Source organism: Sebastes fasciatus, chromosome 18 (assembly GCF_043250625.1).
Source record: "Sebastes fasciatus isolate fSebFas1 chromosome 18, fSebFas1.pri, whole genome shotgun sequence".
Lineage (NCBI taxonomy): Eukaryota > Metazoa > Chordata > Actinopteri > Perciformes > Sebastidae > Sebastes > Sebastes fasciatus.
The window spans coordinates 26317136-26337659 of record NC_133812.1 but is presented as its reverse complement, the minus strand read 5'-3'; the positions used below and the strand labels follow the sequence as shown (position 1 = coordinate 26337659).

At 41.1% G+C, this 20524-nt stretch overlaps 1 protein-coding gene across 1 annotated transcript in view; it reads left to right on the top strand.

The window, feature by feature from the left end:
• LOC141756612 (apolipoprotein B-100-like) overlaps positions 1–19661 on the top strand; it is a 54408-nt gene extending 34747 nt beyond the window's left edge. The window contains 21 exon segments of the mRNA XM_074616473.1: positions 3184–3252; positions 4258–4363; positions 4518–4705; positions 4793–4965; positions 6275–6563; positions 6701–6794; positions 6941–7048; positions 7191–7336; positions 9223–9343; positions 10256–10396; positions 10528–10875; positions 10971–11195; positions 11365–11632; positions 11737–11866; positions 11985–12119; positions 12230–12367; positions 13162–13287; positions 13546–13617; positions 14763–14884; positions 15775–15967; positions 17229–19661. Coding sequence (XP_074472574.1) covers positions 3184–3252; positions 4258–4363; positions 4518–4705; positions 4793–4965; positions 6275–6563; positions 6701–6794; positions 6941–7048; positions 7191–7336; positions 9223–9343; positions 10256–10396; positions 10528–10875; positions 10971–11195; positions 11365–11632; positions 11737–11866; positions 11985–12119; positions 12230–12367; positions 13162–13287; positions 13546–13617; positions 14763–14884; positions 15775–15967; positions 17229–17360 — 3324 coding nt within the window. The 3' untranslated portion in view covers positions 17361–19661.
• The last annotated feature ends 863 nt before the right edge of the window (positions 19662–20524 follow it).

Here is a 20524-nt window from a genome sequence, read left to right as displayed (position 1 = left end):
ATCATTAGATATTTTCCAAAGTTTGACTTATTTTTTTTAAATTTTTCCCTATGGTCTAGTGTTAAAAAAGTTAACAAAAAACGTAATATCGAATCGCAGTACTTTAAAATCACAATACATATCGACTCGGCACCCAAGTTTCGTGATAGTATTGAATCTGGAGATAGGTGTATTGTTTCAGCCCTAATAGATAGACTTCGGTGTGTTAAGACGGTAATAGCACTGCTTTTTAAACAAACGCAGCCTCCTCATTTGCAGCAGACAAATGGTGTGAGACTCGTGCTTTGGCACAGCAGGAGAGTGACTGTCGCTGAGATAACCGGCCAGACTTGTAATATCCTAGTCTTGCATTATCATACTGCCGTGCAGTGTTTTGGCATCTGAAGAGTCTTTTCAGTTTTATAGATTTGTTGCACAAAGTGGACTTTCTGGATTAGACTTGATGTTATTGGTGCCTGTAGCGACACACCCACCTCACCTAACCTGCATGGGTTTGGGTTATGGGAGTACAAAGGGAAAGTACATTATGATAGAACATAATGATGTCGGTAGCCAACTTAATACTTAATAATTGCCCTACAAGGGTTGGGCATACATACAATGTTCTAGAATTGCAAGTTGGAAATGTAAAAGGAGGCAACGTCATGTAGGTATATTGAGCTTCTACCAGACTGGGCTGGTTTCAGGGGCTTCGTCTCATCTATATATACCGATAAGGTGACCAATCCATCAGGCACCACAAATAATAAGTTTAAAAGGTGTTTTTGTTGTTTTTTGTGTTCCTTTCCCTCTCTTTAAAAATCTTCATTTAATTTATGCAAAATGTGTTTGTGGCCAACACTGTAATTATTGAGACACATGGCCTAATTGTGTCTGTCTCAATCCATTAACTGGTCAATGGTCCTCATTTCATATGCATGTCTGAGACCTTTGTACAACAGCCCCCCATGCATACATACAGTGGATTGGGTTATTACTAGGGCTGCACAATTAATCAAATATTAATCTCGATCACAATTTTTGTCTTCCCACAATTAAATGAACATAATCGACTGTGATATTGACGTTTTAAATGCTCCGCTTATAATAGACAACTCTTCTGCATAAATCAAGTGCTTCCTAAACTAAACAGCTAGAGATGCACCGACAATCAGCAGCCGATCGAAGCCGGACGTTTTCAGCTGTCTCATATAATATATCCGGCTTTTTTTAGCCACATGATGGTTTTACGTCGCCACAGTCGGTAACGTCACACACACACACACAACATATTGTCAATATGGTAGTGCTTCAGCTCAGTGAAGAAGACATAAAGCTACAGTTTGTCACAACTGCAAGTCCAAAATAAGCTGTGTAGGAACAACCTTAAAACATTTGGAATAACTAATTTAATCAGACACTTTTTTATATTGTAATTCATTTGTCTGCTGACAGCACGGAACTACACGTTACACTGGTGCTTATGGTGCGTTCAAGCTCTACACAGTAAAATGAGTACTGGCCCATGATAAATTATAGGGCTGTCATGATGCGTTCAAATGTAATCTTGTAAAATGGAGTTTTGGCAAGAAACTTAAACTTATAAATCCAGTTGTTTGAAGGAGATGTTTTCACAGCAACATAAAATGGATATTAGACAGTGAATTATGACCCGTTTAACTTCCTAACACTACCTCTCAACAGCTTGTAATTTTTTTTTATCAATAATTTATTTCCTAATCATTTGAATTGTGATTTTATGTTAATAATCACTATAGATAACAAAGTAAAAGAATAACATTTAGAATTTGATGGTGTTAATGTAGCACAACATGGAAGTTAAAGCAGTGATCTGTTTATTTAAATGTGAATTTGCAATAAAAATGTTTTGTCCCTAAAATCTATGAATAATCGTGATCTCAATATTGATCAAAATAATCGTGATTATCATTTTGGCCATAATCGTGCAGCCCTAGTTATTATTCAGCCCGATGAAAGGAAAGATGTTCTTGTCGGGTCACCTTTTTTCTCTTTGTGTTGTTTACAGCAGATACTATCCGGGTTATTCTCACATTAGTGCGGTTTTCTTTTTGTCCTTAAGATATTTGTATGGTGTCACCTGTAGTGTTTGATGCCAAAGATCTCCATTTGAGATGACAAAAGGCCCGCGGGGCACGCCAGAGTGAAGTTTTGTATGTGACACCCCTACTTTTCTTATGCACACACAATCAGGAAAGACCAGAGGGAAAAGAAAGTGGGTGCAGCATCGCTGTTTTGTTATAGTGCTGTGATTCTAATGTTTCATGTGTTTGTAACCTTTTAACACCTGTTTCCGTACAGGAAATGATCAAATGACTCATCCATTGAATGAAAATCCTTCTAAGCAGAGTTGTACTCTGGTGATTAGGATAACTTATGAATAGCTAATTACACATTTAGAATTACACATTTCAAAGCAAAAACAGATGTTGACCCAGAGGATTTATTTTCGTTTTTCGTTTTTTTCAAAAACAAATTGTTGTGTTTTTGTTGAAGAACAAGCTTTTGTGGACAGAGTAGGGATGCACAATGAATCAAATATTAATCACAATTAAATGAGCATGACCAACTGCGATATTGACGTTTAAAATGCTCTGCTCATAGAAAATGCACTAAATTCAGGTGAAGAAGAACCTTTTTTAAGTCCTTTTTATGTGAAAGTTTGTTCATTTTCAGGAATGTAGCACATTGAGAAAATGGAAGCAGGGCTCTGTTGATTTTGGGTAAAAAGTTTTGGTACAATTATTTTGATGCACTGTGAATAAGGACCAGTCTTATTTTGAGGCAAATATTTTTTAGCAAGAATGTAGCCCAACATGGAAGTGGAAGCACTGCTCTATTTATTTAAATGTGAAAGTGCAATGCAAATATTTTTTCCTAAAACTGTGATAATCTCAATTATTATGATTATCATTTTGGTCATAATTGTGCAGCCCTAGTTGGGGAGGCCTTTTGTAATTCACCTGTAAGGTTATATTTTGCTGTTGGCTTTTTTATTTCATAGAACCAAAATATTTTCAGGGTAAAATTGGAACAAAAATCAAAGAAAACACAGTTTAGTTTGTTCTGCTCTGCAGTGAGTGGAACGAATGTAATATCTTTTAATGTCTTTGGTGCTTTTAGCTTCTTTCTTTTTACAGTCCGTTTTTTCTTGCTTTGCCTCAGGTCCGCGCTCAGGATGAAATGAACTATGACTTCCAAGCTCTGGCTTTGGAGTCGAGGGGCATGGGAGAGGTAAGAGGCTAACATCCGTCTTTTTCTCCATTACAGTGCAGCATTAAATCAAAATGAAAATCTCTGACACACTCATCCTGTCTAGGCTTGAAAGACAGCAGTAAGACATCTGTAGTTCGCTCCTTAACGTAGGTCAGATTAACCTACAGTAGGTCAGAGCAGATTTTGTGACCAATGGAAGAGCAGGAGACAGCGGCTCAAACGGAGAGTAACCAACTCAGAAACCAACTCATGCTTGCACATTTGACAAAATGAGTGCATGTAGTTTGCATTTGAGCATACACATGGGCAGTGGTGAAGTGGATTATAGTGTAGGGGTGAGTGAATGTATTTGGTTATAAACATACACTATAACTGCAGTAGTTGCAAGTAGAGCTGCAACCATTAGATGTAAACTATTAAATTAATCACCAACTATTTTAATAATGGAGTAATCGGTTTGTCTTTTCTTTTTTTTCTTTTTTTAAAGAAAAATGTTCTGATTCCAGCTTCTTAAATGTGAATATTTTCTGGTTTCTTTACTCCTCTGTCAGTAAACTGAATATCTTTGAGTTGTGGACAAAACAAGACATTTGAGGAGGTTATCTTGGGCTTTGAGAAAAACTGATTGACATTTTTCATCATTTTCTGACGATTTAAAGACCAAACAACTAATCGATTAATTGAAAAAATAATCGACAGATTAATCGACGAGGACAATCGTTAGTTGCAGCCCTACTGGCAATCATTAAGGATAAAAATGCTATAAAGTGTTCTCCTTGAAGGAGCGAACTAGGATCTCTACAGCCACCTCAAGTCTATAGTTCACACTCAAAGAAAGATTTTTGATGAAGTATGTCTAAGAGAAAGTGTTAAGCCGACCAAGACTACAGTAAAAACTTAAAATTTGTAACCTAACCACTAAACATCACATTTTAAATAAGCTATGGTTGTTGATAGTAGCTAATGTTTTAGATATGCAATGATCTTACAGATGCGTAAACAATATGTCCAATTTATTTGTAGCTTCTGCCAGCAAAAAAACTCTGGGATTCTGACGAGCTGAACAAGGATGGAAGGAAAGGAATGCTTCTGGGAGAGGAGTGGAGGGACAACGCATGGGGATCACCTCGTGAGTGGCTCCTATATCTTTGTTATTCTCATGTACTGTAGCTTTTCTTTCTTCAAAATGAGAAATTCATTATAAAATCTGACTGGGTGTTGTTTACCCAGCTATAGTTTATGTACACAACTATTTAGATATTTGCTCACGGCTCTTCATTCAGATCATTCAGTGTCTCAGCCGATCATGGTGCAGCGGCGACCAGGCCAGAGTTTCCATGGGAATGGTGATGCCAATTCTGTGCTTTCACCTCGCTCAGAAGGTGGAGGCCTCGGGGTGAGCATGGTGGAGTACGTCCTGAGCTCCTCTCCGGGTGACAAGATGGATGGACGCTACAGGAACGGTGGCTATGTGAGTTGAGCTTCTGTCTCACTTCTATCTCAACACTTATTCTCAAGGGCGGCACGTAATCTTACCTAATCTGTTTTATGAATACAGGGTGGAGGAGATGTCGACCAAGATGGGAGAGAGAAGATTGATGTCCAAGAGAAAGTGTCCCCCTTTGAAGAGGACAAGAGCCCAGAGATGAAGGTGGGAGATGAGAACGATCCCGCTAAAGCCAATGGAAGAGGTCTACTAAACGGCATGGACAGAGACTGCAAAGATTTCAAGTAGGTTTTCCTTTTACCCAGAGCTCCTACGCAGTATGGAATTTGATTTTAATAATTTCCAGGTCTTGATAAGTATGGGAAAAGAAAGTATGGATAAAAAGAGCTGCCTCTGCACCTGTACGTTACAGCAAGGGCCGACGCGGTCATATAGGCGAACTAGGCAATTGCCTAGGGCGACACTTTGGCGGCGAAATATGGGCCAACTAGTCATTTTGAGCAAAATAACAAGATTAACAGTAACCAATAGCAGTAACTGCAGGCTGACGGCACAGAGCGAAACGCTGCCTGTCAGACTGGGCCGTTTTTGATGAAATCTGATTGGTCAGTCATTTTTATCGTGAACATGACGAACTGTGACTAATGTTCCAGCTGGCTGGTCTTGTTTTGATTCAGTGCAGTGGCGACGTTCTTATACAAAATGATCACCATGAAGTGTCTTGAAGATCTTCAGTATCATCCGACTCTCTTTATACCACAAAAACTGTATTGGTGTTAAAATTACTGCCCAAATTTTTTTCGGCTCTGAGATGGAGAGGCCTTTTATGCGAGTGCCAGTAGGAAAAAATCCCAGAATGGATTTCTGTCCCTGTTGCTAATAGAGGAGCAACATAATTGTTTTTCGCCTAGAGCGACAGAAGTGCATGCGCCTGGCCTGGGCAAAGCTGGCAAAACAGCTCTGTCCCCAAGTGCAAGATGTTTGACAGTGGGACCTCGTCCAACTTTCTGCGTAGGGCTGTGGACCGAACGGCCACAATGAGTAAATGCAAGTTTTCTGAGGGGTTAGCTTGACAATCCCAAATACAAAGCCTGGTTGGTTAACAATTTCAAATGGGAAAAGAAAGTTGGATGCAAACTTTGTGTAAAATCTTGTCACAGCATCCTCCCCGAGTCACAAAGTCAAATGTGGTCTGAAAAATCTACCAAGACTGAAAATTTGAGTCTGGAAAAAGTATGGAATTTTGAAATGTAAAATGTGTAGGAACCCTGTTTACCATAACATAAGATGAACGGCTACCTATTGTTTTATACTTTATAACCATGGTGGTTTTAAATTGAGACTATGAGCTGTAACTTCCAACCTCTTCTGCAGCCTGTGTTTTAGATAATCCTCTCGTCAGAATGCCCAAAGCTAATATAACAGTAAAGTTGCTCTAATGTTTTGGCAAATTTGAGCATTGCAATGAAGCCTAAAAATAATACAATTGTCCAGATGAGTGAGTGAATAACAATGTGAAGGCCTCATTAACGTTGCTAGGCTTCCTGTCTGAGGCCAAGTTTTGTGCTAAAAATGGCATCTTTACTTTCCCAGTCCAACCCCTGGAAGCCGCCAAGCTTCCCCCACCGAGGCTGTGGAGAGAATGGGTCCCAGTCAGACGGGTATGGAGATGATGGCGCAGCACCACCAACATGTCCTCCAACAACACAACCCCGCCCAAAACAAGCCCGAGGACTTCCAGAACCAGGAAGCCCAGAATATGGGGGGTATGGAGCAGCAAGGCGGCGTGGAGTCCCTCCAGTTCGACTATGCTGGGAACCAGATCCAGGTGGACTCCTCGGGGACTCCAGTAGGACTGTTTGACTACAACTCACAGCAGCAGGTTTGTTGAAAAACAAAGAGATCGAACTCTAAGAGGATTGTGATCTGTTTTATGTCGCCGCACCGGTGACAGCCACGGCCGATAGAGATACAACCAGGAGGCGCTAATTCTAGTTTTGTTTGTTTTGTTTTTTCCAGTTGTTCCAGAGATCTAACGCCCTGACTGTTCAACAGCTCTCTGCAGCTCAGCAACAACAGTACGCGCTAGCTGCAGCCCAGCAGCAGCATCTCGGTAAGTGGTGCCGTTTGTCTCACTCGGTGTGTAGCACAGTGTGCCGTTTAACTACTCTAGAGATCAGTTTTTAACAGTTGAATAGTCATTTGAATGAGATTTGATATTGAAATATGAATTACATTACGGTTCCTCACATTACCCAGCTGGCCTTGCTCCTGCGTTTGTGCCAAACCCTTACATCATCAACGCTGGGCCCCCTGGAACCGACCCCTACACTGCCGCCGGGCTGGCAGCAGCAGCCTCGCTTGCAGGTGAACATATACGCACATTTTTATCCCTTCTTGTTCTCGTCAGTTAAAGCTAATTTTTGATACACAATGCTGTTGCAAGTTTAGATAAAAAGTACTATCTTTATCACAAGATGTGTATATAACATCAAACTGTTTCCCTCAGGCCCCACAGTGGTTCCACCTCAGTACTACGGCGTTCCCTGGGGCGTGTACCCGGCTAACCTTTTCCAGCAACAGGCTGCATCAACTGCCAATCACTCAGCTAATCAACAAGCATCCAATCAGGGACCAGGGCCGGGCCAACAACAGGTACGAAGTGTTGTGCTTTTGATTTTGATGATGTGTTTCATAATGCCTAGTTCACACTACACGACTTTTTGCCCCAACATCAGAGGCAAATCGGCATTGGCTTGCCGCTCGCACATCGGTGCTCGAGCGTCACGTGTGAACTGTTCAAAGACGTAAGCCGAGAGGCTCGCCGATGCCTTGCCGACACATTCCAGATATCTAGCATGCTACTTATCTGGACTCTTTTTTTGTTTTTTAAGCCCTGACGAAGACCTGCAGTGGTCGAAACATGTTGGCTTTTTAAATGATTTAGTCACTACAATAAAGGCTTTTTAATATTTTCCCTTCCTCGTTGCCACTTGTTTTATATTTTGAGCGTGCCTGGATTGCCTTTCTAAATATCTGGACCTGTCGAGGACTCCGACCACAAGCTACAGCCAATGAGAGCGCATTTACCGTCTATTTCTCGCATGTTTTTTGTGATAAAACGTAGCTTGGAAACCTCATTGGTGACTCCTCCTGGTGAAAGATCTAGTAGTTTATTACACGGCTTTGTTGAATACTCGTTACTGATTGGTCAATCACGGCGTTCTACGGTCTGTTATTTCTTTATAGCAGACCGTTGCTATGTATAACAAACCGTTGCCATGCACGCAGTTCTGATCTCGGCACTCTGGCTGACAGTTTTTGTGTCAAATTATTGATTTCTTAAGTAGTACCCCTCAGGGGGTTCGCATCAGAGTTTATTTCACACAAAGACTGGCTCGCTGTAAATTATCCCTTACATGTCACGAAGCATGAAAACCACGACGACTTAAAGACTCCTGATTACAAGACAAGTTGTGTATTGTGAACAGTACTGCGATCTGACGACTTTGAAGGTCGTGCAGTGTGAACTTGGCTTTAAGGTGGCTCTGAATAGCAGGGCTCATTGTGAAAAGTCTGTCTTGAACGATAAATTGCATGCATTTCATAAACACAACTCAAAGCTAATGTGGGCAGACGAATTCAAGTCTGGTTTATTTTATGACTTTAAAAATATACTCAAGACATCAAGCACTGATTAAATAATTTCACAGTGAAGAGAACAACCATGTACAGATGGAACTATGATGTTCATGGCCACATGGCTGCACATATCACAGTATGTAATATGGAAATACCTTCAGACTGGCTGTCTATTTTAATAGTCAGATTTATGGGTGTCTGTTTCTTTAATTTTGTTTAAGTGACATTTTAAAAGGGATCAAATGGAGAAAATGCTCTTTACTATTGAGGCAGAGTTGCCCAATCGTCAGTATTGTGCTTAGGGATGCATTTCAGATAAACTGTCTATAATGTATGCGAAGAGCAGGATCTCAAATGCTAAATATGACCGATTGGAAGCTTTAAAGGACCCAAAATGTAGCTTTTTTGCTCTGAGCAATAGGCCCTTTCTCACAGCAGCCATTTTGACGTGTAATTGCAGAGTAAAAAGATTAATGAAATGAATTATGGTCCTGTTCTATTTGTTGTCGCAGCTGTTCCAGTGAACTAGCATACACAATGCCAGGGCCATAATTAAGGTTGTTAATTACACCTGTGTTTACCTGCAGTGACGTGTCAAAATGGCTGCTGTGACTGAGGCCTATTGGGTCCGACATGAACACACAATAACTCAACTGTAGAACTGTTTTGTGTTTTGATGTATATGTATTTTGACTGTGTTTAAAGTGGGTGGGGGGTCTGTGCACCAACCTAGCAGATTAGCTTAACTTTTACTTTGACTGTTCCTCATTTAGTCTTTATTTAATATGTATAATATTGAATGTAATGTATTAATGCTCAAAAAGTTTTCAGGCACTTCAATGCAGAATATGTTAGAAAGCTTTCAATGGGTGCGACAGTCTCCTTACCTTCTCCTCCAGGTGATGCGCACAGGAAACAACCAGCGACCTCTCACACCTGGGCAAGGCCAACAGAGTCAGCAGGAATCTCTCGCTGCAGCAGCCGCCGCGAACCCGGCACTGGCGTACGCAGGAATGTCTGGTTGGTAGACCCCTTCATACAACTACTACGATATAGTCAGACACATTTATCTGCACTGCTCAATGTTGTCATTTGAACTGTTCTCTTAAGTATGTTTTGTAGTAATACAAACATTTTTAGTAGGGCTGTCGAGGTTAACGCAATAATGACGCACGTTTTAGTTTGTAACACGCTCAGTTGTAAAGCTAGCGGGAAGGTACCGGCATCATATGAAACTAGAAACCTAATGAATCCATCGGTACCAACCATGTCATACTAGCTTGTTGTGAAGGAGGTTAAATAACTCCAAACTTGCGCTAACTTTTGGCGAGGAAAAACTGTCAAGTCCATTTTCAAAGGGGTCCCTTGACCTCTGACCTCAACATATGTGAATGTAAATGGGTTCTGTGGGTACCCACGAGTCTCCCCTTTACAGACATGCCCACTTTATAATAATCACATGCAGTTTGGGGCAAGTCATAGTCAAGTCAGCACACTGACACACTGACAGCTGTTGTTGCCTGTTGGGCTGCAGTTTGCCATGATACGATTTGAGCATATTTTGTTATGCTAAATGCAGTACCTGTGAGGGTTTCTGGATCAATATCTGTCATTGTTTTGTGTTAATTGATTTCCAATAATAAATATATACATACATTTGCATAAAGCAGCATATTTGCCCACTCCCATGTTGATAAGAGGATTAAATACTTTAAGGTACATTTTGAACAGATAAAAAATGTGGGAATAATTTGCGATTAACTGGACAATCATGTGATTAATTGTGATTAAATATTTCAATCGATTGACAGCCCTAACTTTTAGTCATTGTTCTGACACTAGAATCACCTCACTTGTTGTTGAGTAAAATTGTTTTATTTGTAGTAATCCATAATTGCTGACTCCTTTTTTTTATGTTCCTCATCTGTCCAGGTTATCAGGTGTTGGCCCCTGCAGCCTATTATGACCAGAACGGGGCCCTGGTGATGGGTCCTGGTGCCCGAGCTGGTCTAGGTGGGCCAGTTCGTCTCGTCCAGACCCCTCTCCTCATCAACCCTGCAGCAGCACAAGCTGGTACGTACTAGTCCACTGTCATATTTTTCAATATGTGGATCCACTCCTTCCTGTTCTTACTCAATTAATACCAATCAGGGTCATTCTGAGTTTTCCTACTACCCCTCACACTCTCCTCTTTCCACCACCAGCTGCGGTGTCGGCGTCTGGCTCCGGTAACAACATGTCTGGTCCAGGCAACGGGCTGTACCGCTCCATGCCTCAGCAACAGCAGCAGCAACAGCAGCAGCAGCAGCAGCAACAGCAGCAGCAGCAGCAGCAGCAGCAGCAGCAGCAGCAGCAGGCTCCCCCGCCCAGCAGCGGACTGCCCTCCAGCTCGTTTTACGGCTCTGGTTCGGTCCCGAACACGTCTCAGAGCAGCTCGCTCTTCTCTCACACCTCTGCTGCGCAGCAGCAACAAAACTCTCTGGGCTTCAGCAATACCGGCGGCTCCCTCGGCGTTGGCCTGGGCTCTGCTCTCGGAGGCTTTGGCTCCTCTGGTCAGTGACTTAGCCACGAGCTACACGAAACGCTAACGAAACTTTACTTTTAGTTGTCTCACTCTGGTTTTCTATTATTGTTGTTTTTCTTTCAGTATCCAGCCCAACCAGTAGCAGCGTATCTCGCAGGGACTCCCTGCTGGCAAGTTCTGATCTATACAAACGCGGTGGCAGCAGTTTAACTCCCATCGGCCAGCCCTTTTACAACAGCCTGGGTTACTCTTCACCCAGCCCCATCGGCCTCACACCAGGTCACTCTCCACTCACTCCTCCACCTTCTCTGCCCTCCTCTCATGGATCCTCTTCCAGCCTTCACCTAGGTGAGCCTCATATTCATGGAATTGGGAATGATTCACTTAAACATAGTTGATCAAAGAGGATATTTTACACCCAGTAGTTTAAAAAAAAAAAATTCAGTGTCACTTTACAGTCCCAGAGACAAAAAAAACATCTCACATACAACAGTATCTGGTCATTCTCTAATCCTAGGTGGCCTGACGAATGGCAGCGGGCGTTACATTTCCGCGGCGCCTGGAGCTGAGGCCAAGTACCGGAGCGCCGGGGGGACGTCCAGTCTCTTCAACTCCAGCAGCCAGCTGTTCCCTCCGTCTCGGCCCCGCTACAGTCGCTCCGACGTCATGCCGTCCGGACGCAGCCGCCTGCTGGAAGACTTCAGGAACAACCGCTTCCCAAACCTCCAACTCCGTGACCTGCCGGGACACATGGTGGAGTTCTCTCAGGACCAGCACGGATCCAGGTGGTTGAGAGATGCTTTTTCAACCGTAAGGAGTGCGTTGCGTTGGTGTACCAAAATCTGACAAATTCCTTTTCATCTCCACTCTTTTGTTCCCGTCCGTCCAGATTCATCCAGCAGAAGCTGGAGAGGGCCACTCCAGCTGAGAGGCAGATGGTGTTTGGAGAGATTCTGCAGGCGGCGTACCAACTGATGACTGATGTATTTGGGAACTATGTCATCCAGAAGTTCTTTGAGGTTGGGACTGTTTAAAGTTTAACTAGGTGTCTTTTCCGTAACCACACACACATATTTACTAGACTACAGAGTTTCCTGTAGCGTGCGTGTAATAGACATTGTGTTTTGTGTGGTGCAGTTTGGAAGTGCAGACCAGAAGTTGGCTTTGGCAACACGAATCCGTGGACACGTCCTCCCCCTGGCTTTGCAGATGTATGGTTGCAGGGTCATCCAGAAAGCCCTGGAGTCCATCTCCTCAGACCAGCAGGTAATTGTAAGTGCGATTATACTTCTTTTTAACAATGTTTTTGCTGTTCTGTCAACACAGTGACATCCGTTACAATTACGCCCCCCCACCCCCATTCCCCGATTTCTTCACTTCAGAGCGACATAGTCCGCGAGCTGGACGGCCACGTGTTGAAGTGTGTCAAGGACCAGAACGGCAACCATGTGGTGCAGAAGTGTATCGAGTGTGTCCAGCCTCAGGCCCTACAGTTCATCATTGATGCCTTCCAAGGACAGGTGGGTTTATTATCATGAGCAGCAGCTGCCAGTCATTGCCCTTTTTTTGGGATGATACACCCATCTCCCGATTCGATACTATCACGATACTTGGGTGCTGATTTGATATGTAGCACCCATATACTGACATTTATGTTAAGTGCATTCAAACGGCCCCGAAAGGACGGAGCTGACGGGAGAGCTAGAGACGGACTTGGAGAAGTTACGTCTACGTCTGGTTTCCAAAATAAGGTGTTAACTAGAAGTGCACTCGAAGAGCGCAGACCCCCGAAAAAAGGCAGGTTACAAATCTATCGCGGACTTTTGGAGTTAACCTCCAAACCAATGCCGGTGAAAACAAAACCTCCTTCCTAGGCCTTCGGCCTTGGCGGAGGTAACAAAGAGAACTGTATATACAAAATACATATATAGAAATAAGATTGATTGGATTATATTCACCAGAAGTATAAAACATGACATGTCCCTTTTTATAAATTAAAAAGAAAACACCACTAATTTGTGAGGGAAATGTAATAAATAATTCCTGACGATGACTGATATATTTGACTTCAGGACATCTCTGACTACATACATGCTGAAAATCAAACATTTTAATGTATTAATTTAGATATTCTCCAAAGTAAAAGTCCATAGAAGAGTATGATTGACTTTTTCCCATGTCTAGTTGAATCGGCACCCTAGTATCGAATCCAGAGATAGGTGACGGTCCCAGCCTATTCGATACAGCCCTAATGCTGCATTTTTGTGAAATTACCTGAATATTGATCAGCTTTTATTGTTACTTCCTTCCGCAGGTGTTTGTGCTCTCCACACACCCCTACGGCTGCAGAGTCATCCAAAGGATTTTGGAGCACTGCACCCAGGAGCAGACTCTGCCCATCCTGGAGGAGCTGCATCAGCACTCTGAACAGCTGGGCCAGGTGAGCACATCTGTCTCCTACACTGTTTGTTTTTTTAGATGTGACGGATCATCGTTGAAACGTGTGCTTGTCACGTGTATTTGCATGTCTCCTTCATGTTTGAGCATTTCATTATTTTTTCAGCTTGTCATTGTTTCCTGTGTAGTTGTGGTGCGCTAAGTGTTAAAGTGTAAGGATGACTGTATTTGTATCATTACATCTGACGTATGTGATTATTTAAACATCCACCCTGCCCCCCCCTTCACTTATTCCATCTAGAAATATCAAGGCGTATCATTGGAGATGACACCCAAAACATATTATACAGTGTCCCGCGATGCACTGTTCAAGGTCAGAGCAATTTGCCTCTCTCTCGCGGATGTCCCTGTGCTCCCCTTCCTCTTTCCCTTTTTTTTTTTAATCTTTTCTTGTGTAAACAATGTAATTTAACATTTAGATAGCTCTCCAGCTCCCGACTTCCAACTACAGGCCTTCTCCTAACCCACTGAGCCGCCTCTCTCTCGCCTTTTCCCCCTCTTCTTGCTTTATGCCACAGAGGATTCACAAGACACACTGCTGTCTGATGATCCCTCTCTTTTGCCTAAATTCATCTCCTGATCAATCTGTTTTTCTGTTTTCATCTTCTTGATTTCACTGTTAATTGTTTTGATTGAAGCTTTCAGAGAGTTTGAACCTCTCTGGACAACTAAAGTGTTCGGTAACATTTTACAGCCCCGCAAATTTCATAGTAATTAGGTGATCACCTAATTACCATGAGGACCTGTATGACCAAAGTGTTCATAAGTAAATCATTTAAACACTTGAAGTTCAGGAGCATAATCCTGACAGTTCTTGTTAAAACAGATTGACAGGAAATGGATTTGAAGGCAAATACTACCAAATTAAAGGTGGAGGTCACATTACCTACCAAACAAATTACTACTTTAACCAGATCGATTCAGAGTGGTGTTATTTGTTGCTTGGTCAGGTGAGTTCTTGTCTCCCATCTTGTCAACACTAAAATTACACCCATAACTGTCTATCACCCATTTCTGAAGGAGCAACGATGCTGCTGGTTGAGTCCAAACCAGCAGCATCTGTTCTGTCTGACCAGATGCTGCTGGTTGAGTCCAAACCAGCAGCATCTGTTCTGTCTGACCAGATGCTGCTGGTTGAGTCCAAACCAGCAGCATCTGTTCTGTCTGACCAGATGCTGCTGGTTGAGTCCAAACCAGCAGCATCTGTTCTGTCTGACCTTCCACAGTGATGACGTAAAGTTTTTTTTTTTTTTTGTAAGGACCACAAATGGGGGTGTCACTCATTCGTCTTCCTGTCACCGTAGAGATGCATGATTATCTCACACCAATTGAGACCAATGGTGAAACATAGTGCATGAGCATTAATCGGAGTCGCACGGATCCTTTTTTTTTGTGATTATTAATCAATGTTGAGATGGTTTTTCTACCTCGAGCTCACACCTGGTCTGCCTCCTACAGGATCAGTACGGTAACTACGTCATTCAGCATGTTCTGGAGCACGGCAGACCGGAAGATAAGAGCAAGATAGTTGCAGAGGTTCGCGGGAAGGTTCTCGTCCTCAGCCAACACAAATTTGCAAGGTGAGTTGAGTCTGATTTAATGTAGTGACAGAGATGAAGACGCTACCTGACAGTGACAACGTATTCAACTTTTCACTGTCAGACCTCAGTTGTTTCATAAACCTGTACATAGTTTTATTTAACTGAGCACAGTGCAACCTAATCAATATCATTTCATTTTCAACATGAAAAATGTACGACGGTGTTTTGGTGCCATTGTAGGTATTAAAAAAAAAAATAGGAGCCTGGGGAGGGTGGTAATATTCAGAGAAAAAACAAAAACTTTCCGGGTTTAAAGTTATAAATTTATGAGAAAAAAACTGATATTATCTGAGATTAAAGTGGCAAATTTATGAGAAAAAATCACAAATTTGCGAGATAATGAAGTTAAAAATTTACGAGGAAAAAAAACTGATTATCTGAGATTAAAGTGGGAAATTTCCGACAAAAAACTCAAACGTTTGCGTGATAATAGTCTTAAATTCACGAGAAAAAAACATTGAAAACTGAGCGAGTTGACGATCCTGAAAGACACATACACGTTTTCTTTCATGTTCTTAACCCTCTGAGACACACAATAGAGCTGGTTTTGTCCTTCTTTAGGGGGGGTACAGGGGGTCTTCTGTAGATGTCACATAGAAGTGGTGTACATCATCTGAAAGCTGGAAACCTGAAGATTAATTTGAGATGCTGCTCAGCACTGTGTGTCAAGTTGTTCATAAATCAGAAATAAACATTAATTAATTAAATTGTAAAAGTGTATAAAGGGCATAGAACATGTTAATATCGCCGGCGATCCCACTGGTGCACTGTTGCAATTTGAAAACATCAATCCAACAGGCCTACTCCTTCAGCTCCATTATGAATTGATAATGGAAGCTTTTCTTTCTCTCTCTGTATGTTTCCTTCAGTAATGTCGTGGAGAAGTGTGTGATCCACTCTTCGCGTGCAGAGAGAGCTCTGCTCATCGATGAAGTGTGCTGCCAGAAGGACGGGCCCCACAGCGCCCTGTACACCATGATGAAGGACCAGTACGCCAACTACGTCGTCCAAAGAATGATCGACATGGCAGAACCTGCTCAGCGCAAAATCATCATGCACAAGGTTGGTAAACCTTTGAATCCGTGTGATCACGCTGATATGGAATTAGATGGTTTATATGTACATTAACAGAGTGCACAGCTAGTAAGAGAGTTCAAAACAGTCTGAACAAAATTATACTTGTTTCTCCATAAATACAGTGTACCAATACCAATGATTAAATACATCTGTATCCTCCACTCAGCCGTTACAAAAAGCAGTGATGTAGTTTACCAAAGTAAGCTAATCAAAGCTAATCAATAAGGTCATGAATAATGTGAATGCTATAGCACTATCTGAGTCACAGATAGATGCGCTAAGTTTGGAAATAACTGAAAGGGTTAGTTTGTATTTTTTGAAGTGAGGCTGTATGTATACTCGCACGTTGTTCGAGGTAAAGTTACAGCTTTTGTGACTGTAGTCTGGTGGCTTTGAAGAGGGCGATATAACAGCTTCGGTTCTCCACCAGAAAGGGCTGTCTGACGACGAGGTAAAGCAGCTGTGGACGGGAGCAGAAAAGCTTATTTTAGCCACTTAAAAAAAAATCAATATCAGTCTAAGTGTACGCTATATTTAGAATATTTTCATCGCTTTAACTCGCCGACAGACAGCCCTTTCTGACGGGGAACTGAAGTCATATCGCTGTCTTCAAAGCCACCAGACTCCATTCACAAAAACAGTAATTTTACCTTGTATAACACAGCGGTTGCTGCCGGTCTACCGCTGCCTCGATCGGTTATTACTAACCATCTAAGTTACTGTATGTAACGTTAATATACTGACTATAAGGATGTATATATACTGTACATGTAGCAGTGTCATCATGCAGAAACCTACGTCAGGTCATGTGGGAAAAGGTTTTTCGAAGGACTTGAAGGGAGAATAGCATTTTGATGCTAAAACATACAGTACGTAATTTGACCAAAATTTCAATGTTTGGATTTGAATACCTAAGGAACCTCGTTGACTTTGAGTTAGGGCAACTAACAATTATTATTTTCTTGATTGGTCAATTAATTGTCTATAAAGTGTAAGGAATCTGAGAAATGCCCATCAATTTTGAGATGCCAAGGTGTCCAAATGTCTTGTTTTTGACTGACCAGCAGTCCAAAACCTTAAAATGTTAATTTACTATCATAAAGGACATTATAGACATTTTGAAACTGAAACCAGTGTTTTTGCTTCAGAAATTACTTAAATTGTTTTCGATCAACTAATCGACGAATCATTTGCGATCTACTTTTGAATGTTCTGACCTTTGCCCCCTCTCTCTCCTTCTCCTCAGATCCGGCCTCACATTGCCACTTTACGCAAGTACACGTACGGGAAGCACATTCTGGCCAAGCTGGAGAAGTACTACATGAAGAGCGGCTCTGAACTGGGCCCCATCGGCGGCCCCACGAACGGCCTCATGTAGTCCCGTCGACATCCTGGGTCCCCTGAAGAAGAAGAAGAAGAGGTGGAGGAGGAGCCCCAAACCCCCCTTTGTTCTGTGAGAGATGCTCCTTAGCCATAGGGCCTTTGACACCCTCTGTTATCCCATTTTTTTGGGGGGAATTACCAAAAAAAAAAGGACAACTTCACCTAAGAACGCTGTGACAACTGACCCCTGCCGCTCTGCCACCCCTGGCGCCGGCCCCCCCAAGCGTGGCCCCTCCAGGGGGGGGGGGACGGACGCACAGTCAGCAGGCCCATTTTTTTCTTTTTTCCTGGGTAAAGCACAAGCCCACTGTTAATGATGTAATTGATGTATTTGACTGGTTTTCATATTGTACATTTAGTTTTTTACCTTGTAAATTCTCTGTAGAAAAAAAAAAAACAATTGCTGAAATTTCCAATTCAATTAACACCAGCAAGTGATTTTATAAGGCTAAACTTGAGTGATCCTTTTAAAAGAAACTTGTTTTTTTGTAACCAGACTTATTATGTCAGCCGTTCTAATCAAGTCTAGGCGATTAAATATTATATTTGTATATTCTCCCATGCACACACAGTAGACGTGTTTTCCCACCATGCCAAAGCAGCTGATGGATTAGTTTTCACATACAGTGATGTGTCCTGTGCCACGGTCACCACCCAGCTTGGCTTTGTGGGGGGGATTGGTGCTTTGGTCTAGGGTGGTTGTTTTTCCAGTGGTGGCTTATTCTTGCCTCCTTTTCCAGGCTCATTGAAGGGGGGGGGTGTTTACCCCAGCGGCTTGTAGATGTAATTATCTGAACAGTTTCGGTACTAAACATGACCAACCTGAGCTGCTGCATCCACTGAGCCCTCATCCAGGCGATCACTCAGCAGTTTATGCAAAATATAAAAGCTACCATTAACTTATAGAAGCAGAGGTTTGGTTGTACAGCAGGCGTGTAATCTTAACATGATATGACCGTAGTTATGGGGGGCTTTTTTGTGGGGATAGCGGGGGTGGGAGCGGGGTACGTGTTGGCATGCTGTGACAGGTTTTAATCCTTGGAATGATTTCTTTTCTTTATCATGTTTTGTGTAACATCTTATCTGTCTTGTACTTTGAGATGAACACTGCCCTAGAAACAGTATCTTTATATACTGAATAATCATCTCTTGCGTAGACGTAGTTTAGCGATCTTTATGTACGTGTAAATTGTTGCTTTTGGGGTTTAAATGGGGGAGGGGTGGGGCTTTGCAGCGCCGATGGGACCCCCACCGCCTGAACGTCATAAAAAAAAAATGTTGTGAAGTGGAGCTCATCCCAGCTTTGTACATCTGACGTGAAATGAACTAGAAGTAGTGGGATGAGTTGAAGAAAGGGATGCCGGAAGAACCTTTTTTTTTTTATTAAATGGTTCTGTTTTTGTTTTTTAAACTTTCTCATTTGGTTGGGTATGCAAGTGCATCGGTGGAGGCCGGTGGGGCCATCGAAAGGCTATACAATTCACCCTGTAACGCTCGTAGTGACGGCTTCTTTGCTTCATATGAATAATTGTAGATTACATGTAGTATATGTGCAGTTAATAAGTGTAAGATTATTAGTTTAATTGAGAAAAAAAATGTCTAGTCGTGGTGTTTGACAGGCCTTGCTCTAAAATTTGTAGTGATGCTTTTATTTCGTCTGTACAGTTGTACATTTGTAAACGTTTATGCTGTAAATGGGATGTCTTTTACACTTTTTTGGGGAGAAAAAGGCAAAAATGTGCATTTTGATGTGTGTATATTCATCACTCCTTTCCCCCTTGAATATAATGTATACAGTTTTATTTGATCAAGTGTTATTTTAAAGGAAAAAAAAAAAACTTTATGGCTTCACAATCTGGCATGGTTTTTTGTTTTTAAATCTGTTATGGGAAAGGCCGGCCTCTATTTGTACCGGAGCTGTAACATCTAACAGTTAGTCTTTTCTGAAGTGTGACAGTTTAAAAAGAAGAAAAAGAGAAAAAAAACACTCTGTACTAAAAACCGAGGCTGCATTTAGTCCTCTCTGCTACCATGGAAACTTCACAGGATACGACAAGAATTATTTTTGTACAGAAGAGTGCTGTATTTTGGAACAGCTTCTACCTTGTAAGCAAAAGCAATGTAAAATATTGTCAATTATATAAATATGAACATATGAGTTTTGTCACACTGTCAAAGTCATGTACATTTTCAGGTGGCCTTATGTACATTTCCAGATGTTAGATGAAGAAAACAAACTCATTTTTGGAAGCAGAATTGTGACTATGTATGATTAAACTGTTCTTCTAACATTTGACCCGCAGTGTTGTGCTTTTTGGTTTCCTGATGACCAACTTTACAGACTTTCAGAGGCTCCAGTAGGTTAAAGCAAGAGTGAAGCTACAGATATATGAAACTAGAAAAATTAATCCATCGGTACCAACAACCTTTTTAATTTTCAGAAGCACGAGCTACTCATTACAATCTGACTGTGTCCAAGAAAATGAAAGGGTCACTCTACATCTGTGAACTTGAGTAAAAGTACCAACTTTTGTCCAAGAAAACAAAGTGTAATTTTATAATATAATATATAATATAATAATATTAACAACAATGATAATAATGATAATAATGATAATAATAATGATGATAATATAATTTTAATAATGATAAAGATAATAATTGATGATAATAGTAATAATGATGATAATAACGATAATAATGATAATAGTAAATAATAATAATGGTGATAATGATAATAATAATAATAATGGTAATAATAATAATGGTGATAATGATAATAATAATAATGGTAATAATAGTAAATAATAATAATAGTAATAATGGTGATAATAATGATAATAATAATAATGATGATGATAATAATAATAATAACAACGATAATAATGATAATAATAATAATGGTAATAATAGTAAATAATAATAATAATGATAATAATAATAATATAATATTAACACTAATAATGATGATATTAATAATAATAGTAAATAATAATAATAATAATAATGATGATAATAATAATACTAATAGTTAATAGCTCCACCTTGACCTGTCACAGCATTAAAATACTGCTAACACGTTTAAGCAACAATAGTAATACTGTCATTCTGTATAACAAGGTGTGAGGTTGAATGTTGTCTCCAGGTGTGTCAGTAAAC